Source organism: Mytilus edulis, unplaced genomic scaffold (genome assembly GCF_963676685.1).
Source record: "Mytilus edulis unplaced genomic scaffold, xbMytEdul2.2 SCAFFOLD_1303, whole genome shotgun sequence".
Taxonomy (NCBI): domain Eukaryota; kingdom Metazoa; phylum Mollusca; class Bivalvia; order Mytilida; family Mytilidae; genus Mytilus; species Mytilus edulis.
The window spans coordinates 1-26026 of NW_027267749.1; the positions used below are offsets into that span (position 1 = coordinate 1).

At 32.3% G+C, this 26026-nt stretch overlaps 1 protein-coding gene across 1 annotated transcript; it reads left to right on the plus strand.

The window, feature by feature from the left end:
* Positions 1-2511: 2511 nt before the first annotated feature.
* LOC139505956 (STARD3 N-terminal-like protein) lies at positions 2512-25623 on the plus strand (the record flags this gene model as incomplete). The annotated part of the gene is made up of 4 exons (XM_071295282.1): positions 2512-2615; positions 9882-10041; positions 19398-19490; positions 25498-25623. Coding segments are annotated over 4 exons (483 nt in total), but the record flags the coding sequence as incomplete, so codon positions are not given.
* Between the last annotated feature and the right edge of the window lie 403 nt (positions 25624-26026).

Consider the following 26026-nt stretch of genomic DNA (forward strand, 5'->3'; position numbering starts at 1 on the left):
AGTCCAAATCGGGGTCCAAAATTAAACTTTGTTTGATTTCATCAAAAATTGAATAAATGGGGTTCTTTGATATACCAAATCTAACTGTGTATGTAGATTCTTCATTTTTGGTCCTGTTTTCAAATTGGTCTACACTAAAGTCCAAAGGGTCCAAAATTAAACTTAGTCTGATTTTAACAAAAATTGAAATCTTGGGGTTCTTTGATATGCTGAATCCAAAAATGTACTTAGATTTTTTATTATGGGCCCAGTTTTCAAGTTGGTCCAAATCAGGATCTAAAATTATTATATTAAGTATTGTGCAATAGCAAGTCTTTTCAATTGCACAGTATTGCGCAATGGCAAGAAATATCTAATTGCACAATATTGTGAAATAGCAAATTTTTTTTAAATTAGAGTTATCTTTCTTTGTCCAGAATAGTAAGCAAGAAATGTCTAATTGCAAAATATTGTGCAATAGCAAGATTTTTTTTTAATTGGAGTTATCTTTCTTTGTCCAGAATCAACTTAAATCTTTGTTATATACAATATACAATGTATATTCACTTTTTACTACCAACTGATAAATAAAAATAATCTTTACCATTCAGTGATAACAAGCAGTTTTTTTACATCTTAATATTTTATGATGTATTTAAATGAGTAGTTATTGTTGCAAACTCCATTAGAAATTTTAATTGAGATTAGTTTTGGAATAAGGGAAAGGGGATGTGATTAAAAAAATTGGGTTCAATTTTTCTCATTTGAAATTTCATAAATAAAAAAGAAAATTTCTTCAAACATTTTTTTGAGAGGATTAATATTCAACAGCATAGTGAATTGCTCTAAGAGAAAACAAAAATTTTAAGTTCATTAGAACACATTCATTCTGTGCCAGAAACCTATGCTGTGTCAACTATTTATTTACCATATACAATGTATATTCACTTTTTCTACCAACTGATAAATTAAAACAATTTTTACCATTCAGTGATAACAAGCACTTTATTTTACATTTTAATATTTTATGATGTATTTAAATGAGTAGTTATTGTTGCAAACTCCATTAGAAATTTGAATTAAGATCAGTTTTGGAAAAAGGGAAAGGGGGATGTGAAAACAAATGGGGGTGGGCGGTTAAATTTTTCTCATTTCAGATTTCATAAATAAGAAGAAAATTTCTTCAAACATTTTTTTGAGAGGATTAATATTCAACAGCATAGTGAATTGCTCAAAGGCAAAAAAAATATTTTAAGTTCATTAGACCACATTCATTCTGTGTCAGAAACCTATGCTGTGTCAACTATTTAATCACAATCCAAATTTAGAGCTGAATCCACCTTGAATGTTGTGTCCATACTTGCCCCATCCGCTCAGGGTTCAACCTCTGCGGTCGTATAAAACTGCGCCCTGCGGAGCATCTGGTTGTACCATATGACAAAGTAACAACTACAAAAGGAAATAAATAAAATTTGTAATGATAAACAAATGTTTGATTTTTTTCTGAAATTTTTATACCCTCGAGCCTCCTTAAATGTATATTTTACTTCATTAAGATTTATCTTAATTTTGTACAAGTTAAAACCATTTTTAAGCAATATTTTGTACAGGTTAACTTATAACATGTATGAGGTACTTTTGTACATGTTATAACTTGTATTTTTGCATTATACAAGTTATAACATGTACAATATTTTTGTACATGTTATAACCTGTACAAAATCGCAACTTGTACACGACATATACACAGCTAGTATTTGTATATTTATTATAGAACAAAAATAATTATTCTAGTAGGAAATATGAAAAATTTCTTCTAGGTTTTATGGTCAGAATCTCATTTTCCTGTCAATTTGTTCCTGCTAATTTGAATATTTCTGGTAGAAATCACAATAATCTATTTTAAGAAACCTATGTTATGTCAAAAAATTGATCACAATCCAAATTCAGACTTAAGCTTGAATATTAGTGTCCAAACTTACCCAACTGATCAGGGTTTGACCTCTGCAGTCTTATCAGGCTGCACTTGGCAAGGTGTTTTATTTACAGTTAAGATTGACATTCAGCTTGGGATTAACTTTTTTTGATATTATAAATTTGTAAACCTTCATGGATTGCTATGAAACTAATGTAGCTAATCTTCAAGATCAAGAAATATCGAATTTAGATTTAAAAAGAAATTGATTATGTTTGCTTAGAATCTTCAGAAGTGACAGTGGCTCATATTTTATATCTCCTGAACCATCAGACAAAGGGGATATAGGACATTGATACACACTATGAGCCTATATCGCCTGGGAAACCCAAATAGCAATTATATAAAATGTATACTGGAGTGTCCTGATTTTAACATAAACTGATCATTCTCATCTTCATTTATTCTTCACAGATGATATTTATTCATATTCCCTGTGAAGGTAAACAATCAAATTGTATGACTCACCTGTATAATTTCTCTCTTGATACATCAATTCATGGTAATTTAGCAACATTTGAATTGATATTGAATTATTACTTTTTATTTAATTGTAGGAAGAGGAAGATATGGTACAAGCAGGCAGAACTCGTGACAGTCAAGCAAAAGAAGCAGCCAGGATTATTTATGAAAGTTCTGGACAACCAATTAGGCAATCAAGGTGTTCACAGAATTTTTGCTCATATATGCTTATTATTTATAAGGCTGTTAGTAAAAATTTGTACAATTGTTGAAGCATTTGTATAATTACATATATGGGTAGACATTCATACTACATTCATGTGACATTGGAGATTATTTTTAGCTCACCTGGCCCAAATTTTAGTTTGTGGTGTCACTTTTACCATTCTAGAGTTATGCCCCTCTGATTTTAGTTTGGCTCAACCAAATGTTATGAAACTTATTCAGAATGTTTATTACATCAAAAATAGATCAAGTTTGAATTATGATGACATTACTTTTACAGTTCTAGAGTTATGCCCCTTTCTATTTTCTAATAAAATAGAGAATGGAAATGGGGAATGTGCAAAGAGACAACAACCCGACCATAGAAAAAAAACAACAGCAGAAGGTCACCAACAGGTCTTCAATGTAGCGAGAAATTCCCGCACCCTGAGGTGTCCTTCAACTGGCCCCTAAACAAATATATATACTAGTTCAGTGATAATGAACGCCATACTAATTTCCAAATTGTACAAAAGAAACAAATTAAAATAATACAAGACTAACAAAGGCCAGAGGCTCCTGAATTGGGACAGGCGCAAAAATGCGGCGGGGTTAAACATATTTGTGAGATATTAACCCTCCCCCTATACCTCTAGCCAATGTAGAAAAGTAAACGCATAACAATACGCACATTAAAATTCAGTTCAAGAGAAGTCCGAGTCTGATGTCAGAACTTTAGTTTACCTCAACCAAATGTTATGAAACTTATACACAATGCTTATTATCACAATACACAGATCAAGTATGAATATTGGTGGTGTCAAATAAACCATTCTAGAGTTATGCCCTTTAAAAATGGAAAAATTGCTGATTTTTAGCTCACCTGGCCCAAAGGGCCAAGTGAGTAAGTGAGCTTTTCTCATCACTTGGCGTCCATAGTCCGGCGTCCGTAAACTTTTACAAAAATCTTCTCCTCTGAAACTACTAGGCCAAATTTAACCAAACTTGGCCACAATCATCATTAGGGTATCTTGTTTGAAAAGTGTGTCCGACGATCCAGCCAACCAACCAAGATGGCTGTCATGGCTAAAAATAGAACATAGGGGTAAAATGTAGATTTTGGCTTATATCTCTGAAACCAAAGCTTTTAGAGCAAATCTGACAAGGAGTAAATTTGTTCATTAGTACAAGATCTATCTGCCCTGAAATTTTAAGATGAATTGGACACCCAGTTGTTGGGTTGCTGCCCTGAATTCGTAATTTTAAGGAAATTTTGTCGTTTTTATACGACCGCAAAAATTTTAATTTTTTGGTTGTATATTGCTATCACGTTGGCGTCGTCGTCGTCGTCGTCGTCGTCGTCGTCCAAATACTTTTAGTTTTCGCACTCTAACTTTAGTAAAAGTAAATAGAAATCAATGAAATTTTAACACAAGGTTTATGACCACAAAAGGAAGGTTGGGATTGATTTTGGGAGTTTTGGTCCCAACATTTTAGGAATTAGGGGCCAAAAAGGGCCCAAATAAGCATTTTCTTGGTTTTCGCACTATAACTTTAGTTTAAGTGAATAGAAATCAATGAAATTTTAACACAAGGTTTATGACCACAAAAGGAAGGTTGGGATTGATTTTGGGAGTTGAGGTCACAACAGTTTATGAATTAGGGGCCAAAAAGGGGCCCAAATAAGCATTATTTTTGGTTTTTGCACCATAACTTTAGTATAAGTAAATAGAAATCTATGAAATTTAAACACAAGGTTTATGACCATAAAAGGAAGGTTGGGTTTGATTTTGGGAGTTTTGGGTCTAACAGTTTAGGAATAAGGGGCCCAAAAGGTCCAAAATTGAACTTTGTGTGATTTCATCAAAAATTGAATAATTGGGGTTCTTTGATATGCCGAATCTAACTATGTATGTAGATTCTTAATTTTTGGTCCCGTTTTCAAATTGGTCTACATTAAGGTCCAAAGGGTCCAAAATTAAACTTAGTTTGATTTTAACAAAAATTGAATCCTTGGGGTTCTTTGATATGCTGAATTTAAAAATGTACTTAGATTTTTAATTATTGGCCTAGTTTTCAAGTTGGTCCAAATGGGGGTCCAAAATTAAACTTTGTTTGATTTCATCAAAAATTGAATAAATGGGTTCTTTGATATGCCAAATCTAACTGTGTATGTAGATTCTTAATTTTTGGTCCAGTTTTCAAATTAGTCTACATTAAGGTCCAAAGGGTCCAAAATTAAACTAAGTTTGATTTTAACAAAAATTGAATTCTTGGGCTTATTTGATATGCTTTATCTAAATATGTGCTTTGATTTTTGATTATGGGCCCAGTTTTCAAGTTGGTCCAAATCAGGATTCCATATCAAGTATTGTGCAATAGCAAGAAATTTTCAATTTGCACAGTATTGCACAATAGCAAGAAATATCTAATTGCACAATATTGTGCAATAGCAATTAATTTTCAATTGGAGTTATCTTTCTTTGTATAGAATAGTAGTTGATAATGTATGTTGGAAATTTGCCAGACATGACTATGATGTCATTTTCTATTTTTATTTGCCAATAACTTTATGTAAATAACTTCATTGGAAATTTGCCAATATAAAATGTTGCTGATGAAGCTTTTTTTCCTTATCTTATCTAAAATGTTTTTAGATAATGTATGTTGGACATTTGCCAGACATGACTATGATGTCATTTTCTATTTTTATTTGCCAATAACTTTATGTAAATAACTTCATTGAAAATTTGCCAATATAAAATGTTGCTGATGAAGTTTTTTTTTATTGTTTTATACAATAAACAATGTATATTCACTTTTACTACCAACCAATCTTTACCATTCAGTGATAACAAGCACTTATTTTACATTTAAATATTTTATGATGTATTTAAAAGAGTAGTTATTGTTGCAAACTCCATTAGAAATTTCAATTGATATCAGTTTTGGAAAAAGGGAAACGGGGATGTGAAAAAAAAGGGATGGGGGGGTTTAAATTTTTCTCATTTCAGATTTCATAAATAAAAAGAAAATTTCTTCAAACATTTTTTTGAGAGGATTAATATTCAACAGCATAGTGAATTGCTCAAAGGCAAAAAAAACTTTTAAGTTCATTAGACCACATTCATTCTGTGTCAGAAACCTATGCTGTGTCAACTATTTAATTTTAGATTTAAAAAGTTTGAAGAAGAAATCTTTAATTGATTTGTAAAATCTTGACATTTTTTTTTGTGTAAAAAAAACCCATGTAATGTCAAAAATTTGATCACAATCCAAATTCAGAGCTGTATCACGCTTGAATGTTTTGTCCATACTTGCCCCAACTGTTCAGGGTTCGACCTCTGCGGTTGTATAAAGCTGCGCCCTGTGGAGCACCTGGTTGGTTATTATCTTGAATATTATTATAGATAGAGATAAACTGTAAACTGTAATAATGCTCAGCAAAGTAAGATCTACAAAAAAATTAACATGAGCAAAATGGTCAATTGATCCCTTAAGGAGTTATTGCCCTTTATAGTAATTTTACCAATTTTTCATAAATTTTTGTAATCTTTATAAAAATCTTCTTCTCTGAAACTAATGGGTCAAATTTAACCAAACATGGCCACAATCATCATTGGGGTATCTTGTTTGAAAAATGTGTCCAGTGACCTGGCCAACCAAGATGGCCTCCATGGCTAAAAATAGAACATAGGGGTAAAATGTAGATTTTGGCTTATATCCCTGAAACCAAAGCATTTAGAGCAAATCTGAAATGGGGTAAAATTGTTTATCAAGTGAAGATCTATCTGCCCTGGAATTTTCAGATGAATTGGACAACTGGTTGTTGGGTTGCTTCCCCCCTCATTGGTAATTTTTAAAGAAATTTTACTGTTTTTGGTTATTATCTTGAACACTATTATAGATAGAGATAAACTGCCCTTTATGCCAAACTTTATTGAAAGCTCTATATACATTACCAAATCAATTGAAGTTAAAGAGTATAAGCCCTTATTCACTTGTTCCAATTTTTAATATGCCAAAAACATTAGGCAACTATATTTTGAACATCAGTTACATTTTAATAATTGATCTTTTTGTTTTTCAAATATGAGAGTTGTTAATGATTCAGATGTCGTTAAGCTTGTTACAAAGACGTAGTGATGCTGAGCATGATGTTGGTACTACTAAGCGTTACACGACGATCCTCTTATAAGGTGATTTCTACGGTTTCCAAGAACGTTTCAAGCGTTCAAGCTTATAATTGATGAGGTCAAATTACTGCTGCAAATTTGGTAACCAGAGTTTGATTTGTCTGAAAATGCATAGTTTTACAAATGAAACTCAAAGTGTTCGTGTACATATTTTTTTTAATGAATATTCATTTGCAGGAGTTGTCAGTCTTTCCTGGCCATAATTGAACATTTTTCTTTTGGCAGCAGTTCGCATTAATGAATCATACATTAATTTCCAAATTTACACAGATTTATTTTTAATATGAATTACATTTTATATTCCCTATTTATTGCATATTTATACATACTCCTTCTGTTACATTTCTTTCTGTATCCGTTTCAATTTCCATTTCCGTTTCCTTTCTATATTTTATAATCTCCTGATGCTTTCTTTGTGGCAAAATATCTAGGTAGTTAAACATTTTGGATATATGTTTTTTCATTTCCTTATTTTTGTGGCATTATGCATATCCTTTGTTTGTTATAATTGCCAGCAATGGTTTTTCTCTATATTTTTTTTATTTACAAAAAAATTATAGATGTTGCTTTTGACATTTAAACTTGTAGAAAGACAATGTTCCTTAAACTGGCACTAGTTGTCAAAATCATGTTCACCAACACACATTGACATAATTATCAGCAAGATATTATCACATTATGCCACTATTGCACTTCAGTCTGATCAAAAACATACTTAAGATTTGTCAACATGATTTAGAGTACCATCGCAGTTCAGATGCCTTCATATATTTCAAGCTATAAACAGTTCAAGTGGTGAATAAACTAAACAGAGTAGAAGATCTGCTATTATCACAAAAATCCCTAAGGTGTCGTTGTCAGTTTTTCTTGTTGTCTGTGTCATCATCGTCGTAGTCTGCATTATTGTCTTAAGACACATTTGGTTTCCAGACAATAAAATTAGTTTAATAGAAATCCACTCTATGAGATTTTTTTCTTCAAATTTTTTAAAATTTGCAAGAAGAAATATTCAATTGCACAGCATTGCACCATAGATTTTTAAGATCTTTGACCACATTTATTTTGTGACAGAAACCTATATCACATCAAAAATTTTATCACAATTCAATTTCAGACAGTATCAAGCTTGAATATTGTGTCCAAATTTGCTCCAAATATTCAGGGTTTGACCTCTGCATTCGTATCAGGCTGCGAGCAAAGCATTTTATTGTCGAGCCTGCAACTTTTGTTGCAGAAAGCTCGACATAGGGATAGTGATCCGGCGGCGGCGGCGGCGGCGGCGGCGGCGGCGGCGGCGGCGGCGGCGTTAGCTAACTTCTTAAAAGCTTTATATTTTAGAAGGTGGAAGACCTGGATGCTTCATACTTTGTATATAGATGCCTTATGTTACGAAGTTTCCGTCAGTCACATGTCCAATGTCCTTGACCTCATTTTCATGGTTCAGTGACCACTTGAAAAAAAAGTTCAAATTTTTTGTAATGTTGAATTCTCTCTTATTATAAGTAATAGGATAACTATATTTGATATGTGCGTACCTTGCAATGTCCTCATGTCTGTCAGACAGTTTTCACTTGACCTCGACCTCATTTCATGGATCAGTGAACAAGGTTAAGTTTTGGTGGTCAAGTCCATATCTCAGATACTATAAGCAATAGAGGCTAGTATATTCAGTGTATGAAAGGACTGTAAGGTGTACATGTCCAACTGGCAGGTGTCATCTGACCTTGACCTCATTTTCATGGTTCAGTGGTTATAGTTAAATTTTTGTGTTTTGGTCTGTTTTTCTCATACTATATGCAATAGGTCTACCTTATTTGTTGTATGGAACGATTGTAAGGTGTACATGTCTAGCGAGCAGATTTCATGTGACCTTGACCTCATTTTCATGGTTCAGTGATCAAAGTTAAATTTTTGTGTTTTGGTCTGTTTTTCTCATACTATATGCAATAGGTCTACTATATTTGTTGTATGGAACGATTGTAAGGTGTACATGTCTTGCGGGCAGATGTCATGTGACCTTGACCTCATTTTCATGGTTCAGTGGTCAAAGTTAAGTTTTTGAGTTTTGGTCTTTTCATCTAATACTATATGCCATAGGTCAACTATATTTGGTGTATGGAAATATTTTATGATCTTTATGTCAGTCGCACAGGTTTTATTTGACCGTGACCTCATTTTCACGGTTCATTGCACAGTGTTAAGTTTTGTGTTTTGGTTTATTTTTCTCATACTATATGCAATAGGTCTACCTTATTTGTTGTATGGAACGATTGTAAGGTGTACATGTCTAGCGAGCAGATTTCATGTGACCTTGACCTCATTTTCATGGTTCAGTGATCAAAGTTAAATTTTTGTGTTTTGGTCTGTTTTTCTCATACTATATGCAATAGGTCTACTATATTTGTTGTATGGAACGATTGTAAGGTGTACATGTCTTGCGGGCAGATGTCATGTGACCTTGACCTCATTTTCATGGTTCAGTGGTCAAAGTTAAGTTTTTGAGTTTTGGTCTTTTCATCTAATACTATATGCCATAGGTCAACTATATTTGGTGTATGGAAATATTTTATGATCTTTATGTCAGTCGCACAGGTTTTATTTGACCGTGACCTCATTTTCACGGTTCATTGCACAGTGTTAAGTTTTGTGTTTTGGTTTATTTTTCTTAAACTATAAGTAATAGGTCAACTATATATGTTGTATAAAAGCATTGCTAGCTGTACATGTCTGTCTGGCATGGTTCATCTGACCTTGACCTCATTTTCAAGGTTCATTGGTCTATGTTTTGTTATCTTGGTTAATGTTAAGTTTATGTGACAGTTGTTATAAAGCTTAGCTTTATACTAAGGACTATCAACATAATATCAATGATTAGTATAGAAGGCGAGACATTTCAGCGTGTGCACTCTTGTTATATTATTTAGTCATTTGGTGATAATATAAAACAATTTCTACAAACTACAGTAAGATGATGTCTTTTCATATACTGATTTGCATGTTTTGTATAAAAAGCTTTTATTTCTATTTGGTACATTTTGTATTTGTTTTTATTATTTTTTTTAAAGCTATTCACCAAACTATGTACCAAATGGTGTTAATTCCTCTAATAGTGATTCATGGATGCAAGGAGGAATGCTCCAGATGTCAGCAGTCAGGAGGACATTTTGTTTATTGGTGACCTTTGACATTGGTTTGATTTTCATAATATGGGTGATATATACTCAGGTATGTTTCAACTCAAAATTAGATAATTTTATATAGATATCAATTGTTTTCGAGCCTGCAACTTTTGTCTCAAAAGCTAGACATATCTATAGCAATCCTACATTCTGTCTTGTTTGTTGTCATCATCAGCATCACAGTGTCCACAAATATTCACTCTTATTAAAGTTTTAAAATTTTAATAGCTTTCTTTCTTAAGCTATTGTCTTGATTTCTACCAAACTAGGACAGACGCTTGTTTATCATTGTTTATCATGTTTATGATAATAAGATATAGTATCCAGAAGTAAATTTTGTAAAAAAAAAATCCTGTTTGTCCCTATTATACTTATAAATGGACTATTTTTTTCTGCCAGTTAACATTACATTCACTATGTGGTTAAAGTTTGATTTTTTTATAACTTTTTTTAACTATCCTGGATTTGTACTAATCTTGGACAGAAGATGTGGTATGATTGCCAATAAGACAACTCTCCACAAGAGACAGAATGACACAGAAATTAACAACTATCATAGGTCACTGTATGGACATCAACAATGAGGAAAGCCCATACTGCATAGTCAGCTATAAAAGTCTTTGAAAATGATAAATGTAAAACAATTCAAACGAGAAAACTAATGCCTAATTTTTGTAAAAAAAAATGAAGGAAAAACAAATATGTTACACATCAACGATTGACAACCACTGAATCAGTTTTTCTTCCAGTTAACATTACATACAGTCTGCATTTAAAGTTAATAAAAACTTTTATTAGATTCATAAACTTTCCTGGATATTTATACTACCGCAAAATGTTTGCGGTAGTATATTGGTATGCCGTCGTCATCGGCATCCGAAAATGGATGGTTTCCGGATAATTACTTTAGTATAAGTAAATAGAAATGAATAAAATTTTAACACAATGTTAATAAGCACAAAAGGAAGCTTGGGATTGAATTTGGGGGTTATGGTCCCTAAGGTTTAGGAATCAGGGGTCCAAAGGGGCCCAAAACAAGCATTTATCTAGTTTCAGGACAATAAGTTGTGTATAAGTATTTCAATTGCTCTGAAATTGTACCACGATGTTAAATTTATGAGTAGAAGGTTGGGATTTATTTTAAGGGTTAGGTGGCAAACAGTCAAGGAATAAAGGGCAAAAAAAGGGCCAAAAACAAGCATTTTTGTAGTTTCAAGACAATAACTTGTGTAAAAGTGTATGAATCTTTCTGAAATTATACCACAAGATTCCATACTACAAAAGGATGGTTAGGATTGACTTTGGGGGGGGGGGGGGGGGGTTATGGCTCAAACCATTTATGAATTAGGGGCAAAAAGGGGAAAAACAAGGGTTTTTTTCTGGTTAAAGGACAGTTAAGACAATTTGAAAGCAGTGTACGAAAGGTAATCCAAAAGTAATATTTGAACTACTTCTCACTACTTTTAAATATGTGTATTTGAAATTTGCCAATACATATAACTTCAGTATTAATAAACTTCATTGGAAATTTTCCAATAACTTCAGTATAATAAACTTCATTGGATATTTGCCTTGCCAATAATTTTAGCATAATTGGAAATTTTCCAATAACTTCAGTATAATAAACTTCATTGGATATTTGCCTTGCCAATAATTTTAGCATAATTGGAAATTTGCCAATAACTTAAGTATTAGTAAATATAAATATTTGAAATTTTAACACAAAGTTTGAAACCACAAAAAGGAAGGTTTGGATTGATTTGGGGTTATGTTCCCTTAGTTTAGGAATAAGGGGTATAAAAGGGGCCCAAATAAGCATTTTTCTAGTGTCCAGACAATAACTTGTGGAACAGTGTGTAGAATTGCCTGAAATTGTATCACAAGTTTCCACACCACAAAAGGATGATTAGGATTGGAGTTGTTGAGTAATGACTCAATCTGTTTATGAAATAGGGGGAAAAAAAGTGGGAAAACAAGGGTTTCCTGGTTAATGGACAATTACTTTAGCTTTGTTTCTTTATGTTGGTACTCTTTGCATTTTTTTTGCTAGTTCTAATATGAATTTTCAAACTGTTTCTAGAAAATTATTATTGTCTTGAGATCATTATAGCTGTAAATTTATTTTTAGAAGTTACAATTAAATAATATTAATTTTAACCATGACTTTATGTCATTTTATATTTTAATATTTTATGATGAATTTAAATGAGTAGTTAATGTTGCAAACTCCATTAGAAATTTGAATTGAGATTATTTTTGAAATAATGGAAAGGGGTAGGTGAATAAAAATAAGGAAGGGGTGGGGGGTCACAATTTTTTTCAGAAATTAAAAAGGAAATTTCTTCAAAAATTTGTTTTCAAGCGATTAATTTTGCACAGCATAGTGTATTGCTCAAAAGCAAAAAAAGGAAAATGTTAAATAGTTTTTTTCCAACGTTAATTTATGTGGTTCATAAGTGTTTTTTGGTTTCTCGTTTTATATATAGATAAGACCGTTTATTTGAGAAAGAATTCATGACAGCCTTAGATTTTTTTTCATTTAACCATGGGTTGGGCATTTATATTCTTATTTTTTCATTTAACCATGGGTTGGGCATTTATATTCTTATTTTTTCATTTAACCATGGGTTGGGCATTTATATTCGATTATTTTACCCTGAGCGTTAGCGAGGGGTAAAATAATAATAATAATAATAATAATTCTTTATTTAAAGAGGGTTACACAGTTAGCTGTAAAGCTAATCTTCCCTGAGGCCCTCATGAAATACAATGAAATATAACAAACAATTACAAAATATCAAACAGACACACATACATGAATAATGAAATAAAAAATTGTTATATGAAATATACAATTTTCAAAACAGGTAAAAGTTACAAATTCATATATGACATGTATAGTATTGGCATCAACAATATCATAAGTTTGAGTAAGTGTGTAAAAATTATTATGCATATAAAAAACGCACAGCTTCTTTAATGTTCCATCAAGTAATTTTTTAAATCTTTTTTGAATGAGCTTGTACTTGAGGTTGATTTTTTCAGGGATATTGGTAAGTTATTCCATAAAATAGATCCTGAATATATAAATATTTCTTATAAAGCTCTGTTTTAGCTTTTGGAACTTGTAAATTTTTGCAAGAGGCATTTCTCAAACAATATTGGTTTATTTCTGGCATTTCTATAAACTTTTCAGTGAGATATACAGGGGCTTCAAAATCTTAAGGCATTTATGCATCAAAACTGATTTGTGGTATGAGATTCTGTTCTCTACTGTCATCCACCCAAGCTGTTTAAACAGTGGAGCTGATGATGAAAGTGGATTAGCATCTAAAATAAGTCTTGCAGCCCTTTTCTGCAATTTTATTATTCTGACTAGCTCATTTTTGTCAAGCCTTCGACTTTAGTCGAAAAAGCGAGACTAAGCGATCCTACATTCCGTCGTCGTCGGCGGCGTCGGTGGCGTCCACAAATATTCACTCTGTGGTTAAAGTTTTTGAAATTTTAATAACTTTCTTAAACTATACTGGAATTCTACCAAACTTGGACAGAAGCTTGTTTATGATCATAAGATAGTATCCAGATGTAAATTTTGTAAAAATAAAATTCCATTTGTTCCGTATTTTACTTATAAATGACTTAGTTTTTTCTGCGGGGAAACATTACATTCACTCTATGGTTAAAGTTTTTAAAGTTTTAATAACTTTCTTAAACTATCCTTGGTTTGTACAAAACTTGGACAGAAGCTTGTTTATGATCATAAGATAGTATCCAGATGTAAATTTTGTAAAAAAATAAATCCATTTTTTCTGTATTTCACTTTTAAATGGACTTAGTTTTTCTGCGGGGAAACATTACATTCACTCAGTGGTTAAAGTTTTTAAAATTTTAATAACTTTCTTAAGCTATCCTTGGTTTGTACAAAACTTGGACAGAAGCTTATTTATGATCATAAGATAGTATCCAGAAGTAAATTTTGTAAAAAGATAACTCCATTTTTTCTGTATTTTACTTTTAAATGGACTTAGATTTTCTTCCAGTTAACATTACATACAGTCTGCAGTTAAAGTTTTCAAAACATTTATTAGATTCATTAACTATCCTAAATTTTTACCAAACTTGGACAGAAGCTTCTTACAATCATAAGATAGTATCAAGAGGAATATTTTTATTGATGTTTTTCCTCATTTTTGTTGAGCCTGCGATTTACAGCAAAAGTAGGCGAGACACTGGGTTCCGCGGAACCCTTACAAATTTTTAGCACAACCACTCCAAATAATACAACAATAATCTATCAGTGGGAGAATATAACCATTATAAAATAATTTTCTTAGATCAATATTTAGAAATTTCTTGATTTTAGAGAGTAAAAAAATTCTAGATGATATTGATGAACATAAGTAATTAATATGACCTGTCCAGGACAGATTTGAGTCAATTCTAACACCTAAAAGTTTTTCAATTGATGATTTTTGAAGAATATTATTATCAATAGTTAGAACTGGATCTGCTTGATTTAAACGCAGCCTTTGTCTTGTATCTATAACCATACATTTCGTCTTATCCGAATTTATGAACATGCTATTTTCATGACACCATTTTTCAACACATTGGAGATCATCTTGTACTTTTAATTGCATATCACCAATAGTCTTTCCTGATGTATGCATAGTTGTGTCATCAGCATACAAGTCTGTATGGCAGTTTTTGATGTGTATTGGAAGGTCATTTATGAACAAAACAAACAAAATGGGACCAAGTATTGAGCCCTGTGGAACACCAAAATTTATAAACTTTTTATCAGAAAACTGATTATTTATATGAACTTGGTGTGTTCTTTCACTCAAATATGATTTTAAAAAATCAACAGTATCTTCATGGAAGCCATAAATTAGAAGTTTTTTTACATAGAATTTCATGATCAACAACATCAAAAGCTTTCTTAAAATCCAAGAGGACTGCCAAATTGATATTTCCATTATTCATTTCGTGTAGCCATTTATCAATAATATTAATGAGGACAGTTTGACATGAATGGTTGGTTCTAAAACCAGACTGGGAAGGGTGTAAAATATCAAACTTTGTCAAATATTTATACAGATGTTTCGATACATGTCTCTCAATTAATTTTGATAATGTTGGCAAAACAGATATTGGTCTGTAATTGCTAGCTACATTTTTTCACCAGATTTGAAAATAGGAGCTACTTTGGCATTTTTTTTTAAAACAGATGGATAAATACCAGTATCAATCATTCGATTAAAAATGTATGTTAAGGAAGATGCTATGAAAGGAGCACTAAGTTTTAAAATCTTTGGACCTATATTGTCAGTACCAGAAGATGTCTTAACATCTAGTTTAGTTATTTCAGCAAATAGTTCTGAAGGAATGATGAATTTATTATGCCTTTTTTTCAAGAATTTCATTTGTACATAGTTTGTCAGAGTATTAAAATTTGAGTTGCTTGGTGCCCTACTATGCCTTAATTTTTCAACACATGAGGTGAAATAATTATTGAACGTATTAGCAATTTTTTTATGATGGGTTGTTTTATGGTCTCCAGTTGTAATAAGTTCATGTGGTTTTGATGGATTAGATGGATTTAGGCTGTGAATACATTTCCATAGTGTCTTAGAATCTTTTGAGTCTTTTATCATATCATTATAATACTTCTGTTAAGATTTATCCATAATATGTTTTGTTCTGTTTCTCCAGAATCTATATTCAGCCCACATTCCCAGTGAGTGATATTTATCTCTCATTTTTCTTGCATATGAGATTTCTTTATTGTACCATTCAGGCTGTCTGTCTTTTTTTACCCTCTTTTTCATAATAGGGGCATGTTTATTTAAAATATTATTAAAAATGTTGTACCACATTTCAATACAAACAGATGGGTCATTTTCAAATTCAATATGTTGAAAAGGTGCACTTTTTAAATCTTTTAAATAATTTTGCTCATTAAAAGTCTAATTTCTATAAGTGATTGTTGAATGAGAATGTTTTTTATCATACAATTTCTCTTGTCTTGTCATACATATTGGATAGTGATCACTAATAGAATATTTAGAAACATGAGCCTCTTTAACCATGCTTAAACTTAAAATAAGAATATAAATGCCCAACCCATGGTTAAATGAAAACAATTCTACGGCTGCCATGAATTATTTCGATTCTAATAGAACAAATTTAGTAATTTTGCTATCCGTGAAAGCCCTATACATACGATACTGTTTTGGCTGTTTTGTTTTACCCAATTTTGATAATACATGTATTAGTAATATTATATTATTCAATGATAATTTTTTTTAATCGCATTTTTATACGACCGCATCGGCGTCGTCGTCGTCGTCGTCGTCGTCGTCCGGCGTCCGAAAACTTTTAGTTTTCGCACTCTAACTTTAGTAAAAGTGAATGGAAATCTATGAAATTTTAACACAAGGTTTATGACCACAAAAGGAAGGTTGGTATTGATTTTGGGAGTTTTGGTCCCAACATTTTAGGAATTAGGGGCCAAAAAGGGCCCAAATAAGCATTTTCTTGGTTTTCGCACTATAACTTTAGTTTAAGTTAATAGAAATCTATGAAATTTTGACACAAGGTTTATGACCACAAAAGAACGGTTGGGATTGATTTTGGGAGTTTTGGTCTCAACAGTTTAGGAATTAGGGGCCAAAAAAGGGCCCAAATAAGCATTATTCTTGGTTTTCGCACAATAACATTAGTTTAAGTAAATAGAAATCAATGAAATTTAAACACAATGTTAATGACTACAAAAGGAAGGTTGGTATTGATTTTGGGAGTTTAGGTCCCAACAGTTTAGGAATTAGGGGCCAAAAAGGGACCCAAATAAGCATTTTTCTTGGTTTTCGCACCATAACGTTAGTATAAGTAAATAGAAATCTATGAAATTTAAACACAAGGTTTATGACCATAAAAGAAAGGTTGGGTTTGATTTTGGGAGTTTTGGTCCCAACATAATAAGGGGCCCAAAGGGTCCAAAATTAAACTTTTGTTTGATTTCATCAAAATTGAATAATTGGGGTTCTTTGATATGCTGAATCTAACTGTCATGACTGTGTATGTAGATTCTTAACTTTTGGTCCCGTTTTCAAATTGGTCTACATTAAGGTCCAAAGGGTCCAAAATTAAACTTAGTTTGATTTTGACAAAAAATGAATCAGTTAGGTTCTTTGATATGCTGAATCTAAAAATGTACTTAGATTCTTGATTATTGGCCCAGTTTTCAAGTTGGTCCAAATCGGGGTCCAAAATTAAACTTTGTTTGATTTCATCAAAAATTGAATAAATGGGGTTCTTTGATATACCAAATCTAACTGTGTATGTAGATTCTTCATTTTTGGTCCTGTTTTCAAATTGGTCTACACTAAAGTCCAAAGGGTCCAAAATTAAACTTAGTCTGATTTTAACAAAAATTGAAATCTTGAAGTTCTTTGATATGCTGAATTCAAAAATGTACTTAGATTTTTTATTATGGGCCCAGTTTTCAAGTTGGTCCAAATCAGGATCTAAAATTATTATATTAAGTATTGTGCAATAGCAAGTCTTTTCAATTGCACAGTATTGCGCAATGGCAAGAAATATCTAATTGCACAATATTGTGAAATATCAAAAAAAAAATTAATTATTGTTATCTTTCTTTGTCCAGAATAGTAAGCAAGAAATATCTAATTGCAAAATATTGTGCAATAGCAAGATTTTTTTTTAATTTGAGTTATCTTTCTTTGTCCAGAATCAACTTAAATCTTTGTTATATACAATATACAATGTATATTCACTTTTTACTACCAACTGATAAATTAAAATAATCTTTACCATTCAGTGATAACAAGCAGTTTTTTTACATCTTAATATTTTATGATGTATTTAAATGAGTAGTTATTGTTGCAAACTCCATTAGAAATTTTAATTGAGATTAGTTTTGGAATAAGGGAAAGGGGGATGTGATTAAAAAAATTGGGTTCAATTTTTCTCATTTGAAATTTCATAAATAAAAAAGAAAATTTCTTCAAACATTTTTTTGAGAGGATTAATATTCAACAGCATAGTGAATTGCTCTAAGAGAAACAAAAATTTTAAGTTCATTAGAACACATTCATTCTGTGTCAGAAACCTATGCTGTGTCAACTATTTAATCACAATCCAAATTTAGAGCTGAATCCAGCTTGAATGTTGTGTCCATACTTGCCCTAACCGTTCAGGGTTCAACCTCTGCGGTCGTATAAAGCTACGCCCTGCGGAGCATCTGGTTCACTTATGTATTTTCTTCCAATGTAATTTTATTCGTTCTGAGGCGAACAAGAAGCTTTAAAACGCCCTGTATTTGCATGCTTGCTTTATTTGTATAAATGTTTACCCAAACTTTGTAATTAAGATTGACATCTTCAAACAATATATATAGGCAAAGTTAAACATGATGTATATAATATATTTAAGTTTGATTTTTTGTTTACAGAGACATACTTGTGACGTCACCTTGTTTCGTTGCCATGCCAAGACAATAACATCATTTCGCTTAATTTTCATTTTATGAAATTTTACCATGAAATATAGATTGAAATGGACGTTGTTTATTTTGCTGTAGAATAGAGATAAATATATTGTATCTGAATCTTGGCCTACGTAAAATGGGGTTTTTGATGTCGAAAATTAAGAATATCTGGTAGTAAAAATAAGTTGGTCGTAACGCAGAACAGCCGTTTTTGTGTATTACTGCGTTTGCGCTAAAGGTAGATGTATAGTGATTATACCAGTTGACGATAATAGGACGTCATATTAGAATTTCCTGTTTGAATGGTTTTACACTTGTAATTTTTGGGGCCTTTTATAGCTTGCTGTTCGGTGTGAACCTAGGCTCCCTGTTGAAGACTGTACCTTGACCTATAATGGTTTACTTTTATAAATTGTGACTTGGATGGAGAGTTGTCTCATTGGCACTCATACCACATCTTCCTATATCTATTGAAAGAAAAATTGAAAACAGAAAGTAATGGGGCAAAGAATAGGTGGTGTGCGTTTTATTAGAATTGTAGGACATAAACTGGCCTTAAATTGAGAGAATGATATGGCACACATAAGAGAAGTTATCTCAAGAATAAATATACCATAATTTTAAAAATACAGAATGGGTATAAGGTTCTATCCAGTTGTAAGTGTAGACAAGTCTATGATATGTTTGATATGTTACAGTTATGCCAAAAATATAAATCATTAAAAGGTATGTACCAACTGTAATATAACCCACTCAATATTTTCTGTCATCACTATTCAACTTACATAATGCCAGTCAATTTATTTTGAATGTGTTACATAAGTTTTATGGTTATTTGATGCAATATTAGAAGTGACAATGAATTAATTATTAAACATTTTCATTTACAGTTACTACCAACATCAGGTGTTGATAATAGATGGGACCAGTTTATAGACCAAGTACAAAGATATGACATTAATAAATCACTATTTGATATAGTTGTAAGTACTGAAGTTACTCATTGCCCATTTTTGTCAAGCCTGCAACTTATGTCGCAGAAAGCCTGATATAGGGATAGTGATCATGTGGTGGCAACATTAGCTTACTTCCTCAAAGCTTTTAATTTAGTAAGACTTCCATTATCACTGAACTAGTATACATATTTATTTAGGACCAACTGAAGGACTCCTCCTGGTGTTGAAGTTTCTTACTGCATTTATAACCCATTGGTAGCCTTCGGCTATTGTTTGCTCTATGGTCAGGTTGTTGTCTCTTTGACACATTCCCCATTTCCATTCTCAATTTTATTTATATTCTAGAAGGTGGAAGACCTGGATGCTTCATACTTTAAAATTGAGAATGGAATAGGGGAATGTGTCAAAGAGACAACAACCCGCCCAAATAAAAAACAACAGCAGAGGGTCACCAACAGGTCTTCAATGTAGCGAGAAATTCCCGCACCCGGAGGCGTCCTTCAGCTGGCCCCTAAACAAATATATACCAGTCCAGTGATAAGGAACGCCATACTAATTTCCAAATTGTACACAAGAAATATATATAGATGCCTTATCACTACAAACTGCTCAGTCTGAAAAAACATATTTTGTGCTCGACCAATTAGGTTGAGCACAGATTTTACTTGACTAGCATGGCTAGACTCGACTAGACTACATTATTTCAATAGTTCTTAACTGTACTCAATTACGGTCTTGACTATACTTAATAAGTCTGATTCAGTGCTTGATAATCAATTTTGAAATGGTCTCGACGAAGGCTGAACCAGCCTTGACCAGTCTTGACCTTTAAATTAAGCCTTGACTGGCCTGATCAGCCCATCTAACTCAATGATATATTGATCTTAAAAAATACAGGTTATTTGGTAGTTTAAATCATTCAAGTTGCTGTGAAATAGATGTATCAATAGGTATAAAAAAAGAAATTTTCAGTTTTGATTAAATTTAGATAGTCATTTTAATTATTTCTATTTTGGTCTAGCGCGTCAGGCACAGTGCAACACAATTTGATGTCACGATATCTCAGTAGCACAAGTTCGAATCCTGGCCACGGAAGAACAAAAAATCTGCTAACACAAACTTACAGATCGAACATTGTTGGGCTGTTATTTAGACAAATTCTATATCTATATATATAAATATATGTATATGTCTGTCTGTGTGTAGTGACAACTGCAAATTATACCTTGTCCATCAGATTTCTTATGATTAAGAGGCCTGGTATTTCTTAATCATAAGAAATCCGATGGACAAGGTATAATTTGCAGTTGTCACTACACACAGACAGACATATACATATATTTATTTACAGTGATTGTATGCTTCTATTAATAGATTAGCATCCTGCAATTATACTGAAGAGATGAGTAGATGATCATTTCTGTACACTAAAAATAAATACTTCGTGTATTGTATCAGAGATGACCTTCTGCTGTTGTTTTTTTCTGTGGTCGGGTTGTTGTCTCTTTGGCACATTCCCCATTTCCATTCTCAATTTTATCCTTGTTTAAATCCTACAAGCAGGTAACGTCTCCCGAAACGAAAGCTTATTTTTGTCGAGCCTGCAACTTTTGTTGCAGAAAGCTCGACATAGGGATAGTGATCCAGCGGCGGCGGCGGCGTTAGCTCACTTCTTAAAAGCTTTATATTTTAGAAGGTGGAAGACCTGGATGCTTCATACTTTGTATATAGATGCTTCATGTTACGAAGTTTCCGTCAGTCACATGTCCAATGTCCTTGACCTCATTTTCATGGTTCAGTGACCACTTGAAAAAAAAGTTCAAATTTTTTGTAATGTTGAATTCTCTCTTATTATAAGTAATAGGATAACTATATTTGATATGTGCGTACCTTGCAAGGTCCTTGTGTCTGTCAGACAGTTTTCACTTGACCTCGACCTCATTTCATGGATCAGTGAACAAGGTTAAGTTTTGGTGGTCAAGTCCATATCTCAGATACTATAAGCAATAGGGCATGTATATTCGGTGTATGGAAGGACTGTAAGGTGTACATGTCCAACTGGCAGGTGTCATCTGACCTTGACCTCATTTTCATGGTTCAGTGGTTATAGTTAAATTTTTGTGTTTTGGTCTGTTTTTCTCATACCATATGCAATAGGTCTACTATATTTGGTGTATGGAATGATTGTTAAGTGTACATGTCTAGCGGGCAGATGTCATGTGACCTTGACCTCATTTTCATGGTTGAGTGGTCAAAGTTAAGTTTTTGAGTTTTGGTCATTTTATCTAATGCTATATGCCATTAGTCAACTATATTTGGTGTATGGAAATATTTTATGATCTTTATGTCAGTTAAGCAGGTTTTATTTAACCGTGACCTCATTTTCACGGTTCATTGCACAGTGTTAAGTTTTTGTGTTTTGGTCTATTTTTCTTAAACTATAAGTAATGTGTCGACTATATATGTTGTATAGAAGCATTGTTAGCTGTACCTGTCTGCCTGGCATGGTTCATCTGACCTGGACCTCTTTTTCAAGGTTAATTGGTCTTTGTTTAGTTATCTTGGTTAATGTTAAGTTTATGTGACAGTTGTAATAAAGCTTAGCTTTATACTTAGGACTATCAACATAATATCAATGATTAGTATAGAAGGCGAGACATTTCAGCGTGTGCACTCTTGTTATAAGCTAGAGTTAGAGGAGGAGAAAAGGTCTCTGCGCAATGCTAGGCGGTGTAGTCGTAGAAGTTAGAAAAAAGTACAGGTTCCAGCCCCGGTGCCGAGGAGGAAGTTACGAATCAAATCTACTCTAACATCGTTAGGTTTATTTCCTAGGCACTTTATACATATTCTTAGGCCTGGTATTTCTTAATCATAAGAAATCTGATGGACAAGGTATAATTTGCAGTTGTCACTACACACAGACAGACATATACATATATTTATTTACAGTGATTGTATGCTTCTATTAATAGATTAGCATCCTGCAATTATACTGAAGAGATGAGTAGATGATCATTTCTGTACACTAAAAATAAATACTTCGTGTATTGTATCAGAGATCCTTGTTTAATTCCTACAAGCAGGTAACACCTCCCAAAACGAAAGCTTATTTTTATAAGCTAGAGTTAGAGGAGGGGATAAGGTCTCTGCGCAATGCTAGTCGGTGTTGTCGTAGAAGTTAGAAAAAAATTACAGGTTTCAGCCCCGGCGCCAGTGAGGAAGTCACGAATCAAATCTAATCTAACATCATTAGGTTGATTTTCTAGGCACTTTATATATATAAATATATGTATATGTCTGCCTATGTGTAGTGACAACTGCAAAATATACCTTGTCCATCGGATTTCTTGTGATTAAGAAATACCAGGTGTTAGAATATGTATAAAGTGCCTAGAAAATCAACCTAATGATTTTAGAGTAGATTTGATTTGTAACTTCCTCCCAGACTGGGGCTGGAACCTTTTTTATTTAAGGCACTTTAAACATATTCTAATACCTGGTATTTCTGAATCATAAGAAATCCGATGGACAAGGTATAATTTGCAGTTGTCACTACACACAGACAGACATATACATATATTTATTTACAGCGATTGTATGCTTCTAAAAATAGATAAGCATCCTTTAATTATACTGAAGAGATGAGTAGATGATCATTTCTGTACATTAAAAAAGAATACTTCATGTATTGTATCAGAGATCCTTTTTTAATTCCTACGAGAAGGTAACACCTCCTAAAACGAAAGCTTATTTTTATGAGCTAGAGTTAGAGGAGGTGATAAGGTCTCTGCATAATGCTAGGAGTTGTTGTCGTAGAAGTTAGAAATAAAAAGTACAGCTTCCAGCCCCGGTCGATGAGGAAGTTACGAATCAAATCTACTCTAACATCGTTAGGTTGATTTTCTAGGCACTTTATATTTATAAATATATATATAGATTGCTGACAAATAAAAACACTTGCCTAATGTCCATCTCTAGATTCGCCTTCCATGACAAGGTAACACTACGACTATTGAAGTTACATATTTTTATATAGCAGATGTAGTCGTGTGGTCTAAAGAGCTGGAATCTCATTGATGGACAAAAATTTGTCAGCATAAAAATCTAATTCTAACACTGTTGGGTGTAATTTCCAGACTCATATAAGTATTTATATTAACTCTGTACCTCTAACACACTGAGATCCAGTGGGCATTTATATTGTATGGTTATCCAGCTTATTGCACTTTGCGATTCTTTAATCAAAACAAATATTGTGTTAGTTAAATAGTACAAGTTCAGGATTTATTCCTTTGTTTTTGGTCTCTCTCATTCAGTCCATCGGGTTCAAGAGTACGTAGTTTATCAGATGCATCCAGATTTCAACTTTAGGTGTCACCATTTTGGATTACCTTATTATTTGAAAGGAGGTATTTTTAAATGTGTACATGTCCTGTTCTTAAGATGTCTCATGATTGGCATTTCTTCCTTTGGTATAAAAAGACCGGTGATTATTAAGTCTAATGTTGAATTAAGTTTCTGTTTCACCAACATATATTGTAGCTTGTAAGTTCTGCAAGGAAGAATATAAATACTATTTTCCATTTTACAATTAGATGTAACATAGATGTTGTATTGCAGCGATATAAAAAGTCAGAATGCAAATTAATACGTTCAAACTCTTTTATGGTTATTTTAGTAACAACAAACAACTTTGTCAATTGGACCTGCTTTGATACGATAACTGCACTTGAACATTTACTATATAACATTTTTGTTCACTATGGAGATTTATATATCATCAAATAATTGTAATTCTTACTGTGCATCATAAACATGCTTGAAATGATAAAATTTATGATAAAAGAGATGATATTTCATTCCTATTGTTATTTATCCAGTTTTAGATGGTCAAAATCAACATGCAGACATCTTATATGTTCAGGTATTTCACATGAACACATTTATTCCAAAACCAGTTGTTGGCATGATAAGGGTTATGTTCTTCTCATATATTTTATGATGGTATGATACTAAACTCCCAACAGGAGGGATTGAGCTTGATTTTCATATGATGAAGGCATTTTCTTTCAATCAGTTTAATTGAGGTCTGGAGTTAGCATGCTAATTAATGGTCGCATATCCTTTGTTAATTTATATATCATTTTGCTCAGTTTCTTCTGGTACCTATATTCTGACATCTGACTATTAGAAGACTTCTTATAAACTCTGAGTTTTACAGTGCGTATTAATGTGTGTTTGTGTATTCTACATAGGTATAAAGGGAGAGAAGAGATTGCACTTAAATATTTAACCCTGCAGCACTTTTGCATCTGTCTGAAGTCAGGATCCTCTGGCTTTTGATAGTCTTGTATGTTTTTTATTTTTTGGAGTTTAATGTGACTTTCATTTTTACTGAACTAGTACACATTTTTTGTTTGGAGACCAGTAGATAAGCCCACATGTGCAGGTTTTCTTGCGATGTTGAAGACTGATTTATGGTCTTTATCTGTTTTCTGCTCTAGGGTCAGGTTGTTGTCTATTTGACATATTCCTCATTTCCATTTTTTGGCATAACATGAACTGATCTAGCTGAGTTCGATTCATAAATTGCAAAAACAGTAAAGTTCTGGTTTCCTTTCCAAATTATGTGAATTATATGGATTAATCAATAAGTCAGTATTATCTAGACATTTGAGTTTTGAAAAGCCAGATGTGACATCTGTATAGATATGTGTGATTTTGAAAATAAGTAATTTATGTTTCTGAAAAAATTTATATTCAATGAATGTGAAAAAATGTAGAAATAATATAAATACATAAAACGTGTATAACTGAAATATGTTTAGCCAAGGAGTATCTAGTTTGTCTTTTCACAGAACATTTTAAAATCCCTATTAAGATTATATGCAATGTTTACGTGAAGAGAATATATCATTCTCAAAACATTAGACTTCAGATTCGCTGTCCAGAGTAATGACAAAATGAATGAACCGTATATATTGTTTTAAGTGTTTTATAGTTTTAAGTTCCCAATGATGTTCCTGTTTTTCAGATGCTGTCAACAGTTAGACTCACCCTGTTGTTACTAGCATATGCATTATTTAGAATAAATCATTGGTGGATGATAGCAGTAAGTTATACATATATATGTCTCTTTTTGATATTAATGCAATATTAATGAATTTGTTCAATTATTTTTATACAACTGCAAAATTTTTTGCAGTCATATATTGGTAGCACTTCATCATTGTTGTTAGCGTCATCCGAAGACATTTTGGTTTCATGGCGAATACTTAAGTATGAGTTAATAGAAATCTAGGAAATTTAAACACAGGTTTATAACCACTAAAGAAAGGTTGGGATTTTGGGGGTTATGGTTCAGGAATTAGGAATAAGGGGCCAAAAAGGGGCCCAAATAAGCATTTTTAGAGTTTCCAGACAATAACTTGTGGAACAGTGTATGGATCTCTCTGAAACTATACAAACTTGTGGCACAAGTTTCCAAACCACAAAGGGATGGTTAGGAAAAAAAATGTTTTTTTGGTTGTTTTTTTTTGGGGGGGGGGGGGGCTGCAATTAGC